At 69.9% G+C, this 7,324-nt stretch overlaps 2 protein-coding genes across 5 annotated transcripts; one reads left to right on the top strand and one right to left on the bottom strand.

Moving 5' to 3' along the window:
- Positions 1-1,019: 1,019 nt before the first annotated feature.
- Positions 1,020-2,530, top strand: PAXX (PAXX non-homologous end joining factor). 4 transcript variants are annotated; one of them, XM_054584770.1, is made up of 7 exons: positions 1,020-1,188; positions 1,267-1,327; positions 1,577-1,626; positions 1,706-1,896; positions 1,974-2,042; positions 2,224-2,308; positions 2,406-2,530. In XM_054584770.1, exons 1-7 carry the CDS (start codon positions 1,058-1,060, stop codon positions 2,443-2,445), a joined length of 627 nt encoding a protein of 208 aa, XP_054440745.1. In that variant the 5' UTR covers positions 1,020-1,057; the 3' UTR covers positions 2,446-2,530. The 4 variants fall into 4 exon arrangements, with proteins under 4 accessions (XP_054440745.1, XP_054440744.1, XP_054440742.1 ...); XM_054584769.1 differs by having other exon boundaries at positions 2,410-2,508; XM_054584767.1 differs by having other exon boundaries at positions 1,706-2,042.
- A 735-nt stretch (positions 2,531-3,265) lies between these two features.
- Positions 3,266-5,148, bottom strand: CLIC3 (chloride intracellular channel 3). Its single transcript, XM_054584771.1, has 6 exons — positions 5,100-5,148; positions 4,224-4,333; positions 4,020-4,145; positions 3,782-3,888; positions 3,524-3,699; positions 3,266-3,429 (listed from the first exon to the last, which is right to left on the bottom strand). The coding sequence occupies exons 1-6, from the start codon at positions 5,133-5,135 to the stop codon at positions 3,271-3,273; spliced, it is 714 nt and encodes a 237-aa protein (XP_054440746.1). The 5' UTR covers positions 5,136-5,148; the 3' UTR covers positions 3,266-3,270.
- Between the last annotated feature and the right edge of the window lie 2,176 nt (positions 5,149-7,324).

Here is a 7,324-nt window from a genome sequence, read left to right as displayed (position 1 = left end):
CAAAGGCCCTGAGGCGGAGCCCCTGGGGGCCTGAAGGGTGTGGGCCAGGAGAAAACAGGAGGCGGGGCTGGCGGGCTGAAGGCAGGCTAGGGACGTGTTAGCCTAGCCGCACTTCACCTGCCACCCTCCCTACCGCCACCACCAGGTCGCCCTGGCCCTCTTGCAAAGCCCACGGTGGGACTTCAGCCTAGCTGCCCCCTCCGCCGGGGAGCCCCCTATCCTGGGCGCTCAGCTTCTCTTCCCCCAGCTCCGACGGCGCTTGGCACTGCCCAGGAGTTCCATGTTTCCTGTGTGCGTTGCCTACCCCAGTAGATCTCACAAGGCGGCCGGCGGCCATGCCTATGGGTCACGGTGTGCTCCAGGCGAGAACACAGAGGCACAGGGACGAATGGACGAGTGAGGGAAGGAGGCTTTTTGCCCTGGTGGTCATGCTTTATTCACTTTCGTATTTTGACTTGTTCAGCGTTAGGAAGCTTTGCGTTTGTATCTAAAGGCGAGGGCGAGACACTTGGGTGTGGAGGCCAGAGGGAGGCCGCGGGGACCAGCAAGGGGGCGAAGCGGCACAGGGCTGGGCGCGGGGCAGGGATTCGCACGCGAAGGCGGGAACCCGGGGCTCAGCGGGGATGGCGGACGCGCAAGGGAATACAGCCCGAAAAGACCTTTCCGCGGGCACGAGGGCTGGAGCCCGGACCGCGCTGTTTGGCCAGAGCTCTAACCGCCGAACACGGGAGCCCCGCCCTGCACACGAAGCCCCGCCCCAGAAACGTAGGTTCCGCCCCCTAGCCCCGCCCCCTAAGTCAGCACCTCCCAGATAGAACCGCCCGGCGTTTTAAGCTCCGCCTGCTCCGCTCCGTCAGTCCGGAGCCGGTCTAAGGTCTTCCGAGCCAGACCCGGGCCCTAAGCTCCGCCCCGTGTAGACCCCACTCGGCTCGGGCCCGCCTCAGGCCCCGCCCACCGGTGCAGGCCCCGCCTCCGGTTCCGGCAGCCGCCGGCCCGCGCAGGCGCCCTGGGCCCGCAGCCGCGGCGGCCCGGTCTCTGGCCCTCCGCTCGCAGAACCATGGTCCCGCCGCCGCCGCCGCTACCTCCGCCTCTCTGCACGTTACCGCCGGGCCCCGGGCCCCCGCGCTTTATATGCTACTGCGAGAAGGAGGAAGCTGGGGCCAGCGGCCGAGGCGGCTTCAGCCTCTAGTGAGTGACGGTCCCGCGGGGCGCTGGGGGCGCGGGCGGCTCTGCGGGCGGGGCCGCCTGACAGCCCCTCCCCCTCAGTGTGACGGACGGCGCGGCGCTCTGGAGCACCTGCTTTACGCCGGACGGCCTGGCGGCCCTCGTGGGTAACGGGGCCCCCGGGCGGGCCCCGCAGCCCCAGTCCCCCACGCCTGCAGGGCGGACTACCCAAGCGGAGGAAGGGGGCTGTCGGGGACTCCCCGGAAGGGGGCTGGGCGCCCTTCCCTGGGTCTGAGCTGTGGTCCTAAGATTGGCTTGGGGTCCCGGGTGGCTCTGGGTCGGGCAGGTTTTGGGGGGTCGCCAGTGGTTCCAGGGTCAAGGAGAGATGGTGACCAGCCCCCGTGTCCCGTAGAAAGCCCGTTTTGGCCTGAGTGCGGCAGAGGACGTCACTCCCCGCTTCAGGTGAGCCCTGAGCCAGTCGGAAGGGCAGGTCAGGGGCTGGTGGGTCCGGCCCCAGCACTCAGCGCGCCTCCTTTCCCAGGGCAGCCTTCAAGCAGCAAGCGGTGGCGTTCACGCTGCAGGAGGACGGAGCGTCCCTGACCCTCGCTGGCGGGCCCTCCGCGCTGGGCTTCGAGCTGTCCAAAGTGCCGGACCCAGAGGCAGCCTCCAGGCTGCAGGCGCTGACCCTGGGCCTGGCGGAGCGCGTGTGCAGCTTGGAGCGGCAGCTGGCATGTAGGACCAGGGGCGGGCACCCGCAGCCTCCCTGGGGTCCCCCTGCCCAGGCCTTCATTCCCGGCTCTTGTCCCCAGCTGTGGAGGAGACGGCCGCCAGCCCCAGGAAGAGCGCTCGGCCAGCGGGGCCCCCAGAGTTCTTACCAGGTAGCCCTCTCCTCTCTGACTTGGCTTGGGGCCGTGCTCATTCTGCCTTGACTCAGTTTCCCCATGATGAGCCTCAAGCTCCAGAGAGAGGCTCTGTCTACGTGTAGAGGTGGCTGTGGCCCCGGGGTCCTACTGTATTCAGGCACCACCCCCCCGCCCCCCAATCCTGCCTTCCCTGTGGATCCAGATTCTCAGAGAGGCTGCCCTGGACCTGGGGTCAGGAGGCGGTGTCCTGGAGAGTCCCTCATCAACCCTGGCTTCAAAAGGTGCCCACCCGCCACCCCGCCCCTGTGACCAGGGTCCAGCCCCGGACCCCGCCCATTCCTCTCTTCCCCCATGATGTCACCCCCTCTTCTCTCCCAGTAAGAAACCAGCCAGTGGTGTGGATTTTGATGACCTCTGACCGTGCAGCACAAGGTGTGGCCCCGCCAGAAGCTTGCCTGTGAGAGGGGGGCGGCCCCCGAGACCCCACGTCATGCACCCGCCCATACTGCTGCGTGGGGGGAACAAGCCTGCTTCTCTGAGCTCCTTCCCCAGCAAATAAACGGATTCCTTGGCAGAGGGCATGGCCAGCCTGCGGCTCCCATGGTGGGGGGGGGCTCGGGGAGAGAGACCAGGCGTCCCCCACCCCCCGCGACCTGGGTGCGAGGTGAACAGGTGTGTCAGGCCCTGGATTCCTGGGGGAGGGGCCGCCAGGCTCCCCAACCCGCCCGGCTGCCTCTGCCCGGCCCGCCCAGGGCTCCCAGGGCTGGAACCCTCCCACCCCATGGGGCACACACCCCTTCCGGACCCCGCAGAGCAGGACATGGCCTCGAGTACCCAACACCATGCACATAGTAGGTCCTGCGGGAGGGCAGGGACCTGGCCTGCCCCCGCGGGTGGGGCCAAGGAATGTGGGCCACCCCGCCCACTGGCTCGGAGCCCTGAGCTGCCCCGGCTGGGCTGTGCTCCCCACCCTCCTCGGCCATCCTAACGCTGCGCCCTGGCCTGACTGGTTTGGGAGCCCAAGCCAGTCCCTGTCATCCCTGATGGGTGGGGGGAGGGGCTGTACCCCACCCACCGGCTGCTCTGCCGCTGTCATCTGGAACTGAGCAGGCCACGGTGGGGGCTTAGGGGTGGCAGAAGCTGGGCCCCCTGGTCCCCGGGGTGTGCGACATGCTCCCTGGAGCTGAGATGGCTTTATGGGGCTGTAGACAAGTGCACAGAGGTGGCGGCAGAGGCGGGGGTGCTAGCGGGGGTGCACGACGGGCCGGTAGGCCGCCAGGATCTCAGAGCTATGCGGACACGTGTACTTGAACTCCTTCTCCTGTAGCGCGCTGTCCAGGTAGCGGCGGACGCGGCGCAGCTCCTCGGGGATGGGCGCCTGGCGGAAGTGCGCGCACACCGTCTGCGGGTGGGCAAGGGGCGCCGTGCGTCAGGGCTTCCTCCGGGGCGTGCCCCGCCCCCCCGCACGCACCCCGCCGCCCCGGGGCCGTGCTTACGTCCACGATGTGCAGCTTGGGCAGCAGGCTGCAGTCGGGCAGTGTGAGCTGGTCACCGTCCAAGAAGCGGCGGCGCGACTCACGCAGCTGTGGGTCCCGGGCCAGTTCGTGCTCCAGGGGCGCGCGCAGGTAGCTCTCCAGCCTGGTGAGCGCCCGCAGCAGCAGCTGGTACAGGGCTGGCGGGGGTGGGGGGCTCGTTGAGGGCCCGACCTGGAACACAACTCCCCCACCCTCGCCACGACTTTCCACCCTTGTCACCATCGTCCTGCGCGGGCACTGGGTTCTTGATGAACGAGGAGAACTTGTGAAAGACGTCGTTGCCCGCGGTGGTGGACTCCCTGTAGTGGGGCGCCAGGCTGGGGAACCTGGGGCGGGGGAGAGCCGGGGGAACGTGGGTCAGACCCTTGCAGCCCCACTGCGCCCTCCCTGGGCCCTGTCCTGGGGGGCCCCTCCGGGCGCCCCGCCATTGTCCCCCCTGCTCTGCCCAGACTCTCACTCGGGGGGCCCCAGGGTCTCCTCTAGAAAGTCCTCAATCTGCAGCGTGTCTGTCTTGGCCTCGCCGTCATAGAGCAGGATCGGCAGCTGCGAGCCGGGGGCGAAGTCCTTCAGCACGTCCAGGGACCTGCGGGCACGAGGGAGGGGAGGCAGTGGCCAGAGGGGCGGCAGAGGCCCGAAAGGGGCCGCTTGGGTGGGGGCTCACCTGCGCGTGTCCACGGTGGTGAGGGTGAAGGGCACGCCCTTGAGGAGCAGGATCATGAAGAGCCTCTGGCAGGACGGGCAGTGTCCCACGCTCTCGCCGTCCTCGCTCGCCTGGGGGCGGGGTTGCAGGGGTCAGGGCAGGGAGCAGACCCAGGAGCCCTGCCGCCTGGCTGGGTGGGACCTGGACTCCCGCTGCCAGGAGGCTGGTGCCAGGCCCCAGCCCCGGCTCCGATGGGCACGGCCTCAGCAGGCGGCCGGTGAGGGCCCTTGACTTGGTCCCTGACGGTGGGGGGGGCCTCAGAGCTGCCGGAAGTGGGAGGCTGAGAGCCGGCACTGGCGGGCACGGGGGCGGGGGCGCCCTGGCTCTGGGGCCTGGTCCTCCGACCCTTATCTGAAGAGCCTGGGCCCTGGGCAGAGACCAGGGCCCAGGCCCCAGGCCCCACAGGCTGGTCTCGGGGTGGGGTGAGCAAAGCGAGCTGCTTTCCGAGTGATTCACACGCCGAATGGGCACCGAGGCTGCGGCACCAGCCGCCCCGCGCCCGAAGTTGAGGAGGGGCTCCCCAGGTCGGGGCCCCAGTGGGCTGCCGGGCCCAGAGCCTTTCTGCTGCACTGACCCCCGGCTCCACTGGGGCCCCGCCACTGGCTGCCTGGCCGGCACCTCCCCGCTGGGGGGGCTTTTCCTCCAGGAGCGCAGGCCGGTGTTGGGACAGGCCACCCCCACCCCTTCTTCCCCCGGGCTAACCCCACGTCACCCAGCCTCCGAGGGCTGCCAAGCCCCACCACGGACACGCGGAGACCCAACCATCAGCCACCCCAGAAAGGGGAGCCCCACGAGTGCCCCCGCCCCGAGGCCGCCCCCGCCCGGCTCGTGCGGCACCTTGACAAACAGCTGGAGCTTCGCGGTCTCAGCCATGACTGGAGCTGTGGCCCCGCGGGCGGGGCAGGCGGCTCTTTAAGGCTCCCTGGGCCCCCGCCCTCCCTCCCCGGCCCAGGGCCCGCCCCGGGGAGTCACCCAAGAGCAGGGTCAGGCTGGCGGGGCTGTGCCCCAGCACAAGGGGGTGTGACCGTGGGGGGCGCCGGGCGGGGAGGCCTGCCCCTGAGGCAGGCTGAGCAAGCCGGGACCTGAGCGTCCACGGCCGTGGTGCGGCAAGGTGGGGGCCCGGCTGGGGGCCGGGCGGCGGGGGGAGAGGGGCATCGGCCTGGGAGGGGGCGGCTCTGGACACGCTCGCCCCGCCAGGAGCCCCGCTGCCCTGAGCTGGACGCCCCGGTGTCTGGCGGGGCACAGGCCCAGGAAGCTGGGGAGTGTGTCAGAGCGGCGAAGAGCCCGGCCCGGCCTCAGTTTCCGCCTCTGCTGACCAGGGCATTAAGGGCTGATAAGCCCACTTGCCAGGGACGTCCTCTCCCACTGACTGAGCTCCGCCCTGGGCGGGGTCTGCATTCCTGATGTGCCCCTGGGGGACAAGCATCCACCCAGCCCACCCCACGCCCCAGCCCCTCCCAAGGGGCTCAGGGAAAGACTCCTGGTCTTTTAAAAGGAGGAACAGGGGGCAGGGTTTGAAGCCATAACCTCCTGACCGGTTACGGCACCGCTCTCGGCCGGAAGGCCAGGGGAGGCCTGGGAGCCTGCCAGCCCGCAGGTGTGCACCTGCCCCTCACTGAAGGTTGGCTCGCTGCGCCTCTCCCGCCCCACCGGTGGGGGGCGGCCCCCGGGGGCCCCCCACGGGAGGGACCCACAGGAGCTCAGCGCCACCCAGTGGTGGGGAGAGGGATCAGCCCTGCGCGGTCGCCTTCCCAGGGCCGCAGTCCCTACTGGGCCCCTTCCCTGGCCCCAGGCCGCCGGCCGCGGGCGCTGGCCAGGGCCGACTGCGGAGCTCGGCGCCCGGCTCCCTCTGTGCCTCCCTGCAGCCGCCTCTGTTCCACCTGCTGGGATTTCAGGGGCTCCTCCACAAAATGGGGGGCTGGCCCCACGCGTCTCTGCTCCCCCTCCCCCTGCACAGAGACTGCTGCTCCGGGGAAGGCTCGCGGCCCCTCCGCACCTGCCTGCTCACCACGCGCCCTGTGGGTGTGAAGATGCCTTGCACGTCTTCACTCCCCGCACTCCCTGCAGGGAACAAGCCAGCTCAGCGCTGCGGCTGCAACGGCCTGGCACGCGCCGGCCGGATTCTCGGCAATGGTGTGGGGAGGCGCGGTCTGGGGGCGCAGTGTCCGCGGCCTCGAGGACTGGCCCAGAGGTGTCCTTGTGAATGAGGGACGTGGACACGGTGTGCCCTGGGGGTGTGGACAGTCGCGGCGTCTCGCCAGCGGTGTGGAGCTGCCCTGTGTGCCCCAAAGTCGTTTGTTGACGTCCTGGCCCCAGCACCTTGCGATGGGACCATGTTTGGAGACGGGGGGGGTCTTTAAACGCATGATTAAGTTCAGGGAGGCCAGGCCTGTCCTCACTGAAAGGGGGCATTTGGACTCAGGCAGGCAGCCAGGGTGGACGCCATGTGCAGCTGGGGGCGGAGGTCAGGGTGACGAACGAAGGAACAGCGGTGGCGGAGATCGCCCCCCGCAGACCCCGAGCAGAACACCCCCCTGCACCACCCCCCCACCCCCGACCCCGCCAGCGACCAGCGCTGCTGACGCTCCACTCTCGGCTCCCAGCCTCCAGGCTGGAAGGAGCGTTCACTTTTGTGAGCCCCCAGCTTGTGGTCAGTGGTCACGGCAGCCCCAGGGACCTGGTGCCAGTGGGGGAGAGGCCGCAGCAAACAGGAAAACTCGGAGCATGAGTGTGTGTCCCCCCCTGAGTCTGCGCCCGCACGTGCGGGAAGGACGGGGGGGCCGCCTGCAGGCGAGCCCCGACGCGCACCGCCGCCGGCGAGTCTTCCCCGTCGGACCCTCGGCGTTTCCCGACCACCTCCCAGAGTAATGAGACCAGAAACTCACAGTCGCCAAAACCTCGATTGCACCCCGTGACGCACCGGGCCGCACAGGGGCTTGCCCCTCCCTGCCCCGTCCCAAGCGTCGGCCCCGGGGCCCCTGGCTGCTGGCCCCGCCCCTGCGAGTGGAGAACCCCTGGCGGAGCCCTGTCTGTGGTCCCCCCAGCGATGTTGCCACGGCTGT

The sequence above is a fragment of the Pteronotus mesoamericanus genome, unplaced genomic scaffold, assembly GCF_021234165.1.
Source record: "Pteronotus mesoamericanus isolate MK-2021 breed Mesoamerican mustached bat unplaced genomic scaffold, CSHL_Meso_final contig_78, whole genome shotgun sequence".
NCBI lineage: Eukaryota > Metazoa > Chordata > Mammalia > Chiroptera > Mormoopidae > Pteronotus > Pteronotus mesoamericanus.
The sequence above is the reverse complement of the archived record's forward strand: the minus strand, read 5'-3'. Positions and strand labels throughout refer to the sequence as shown.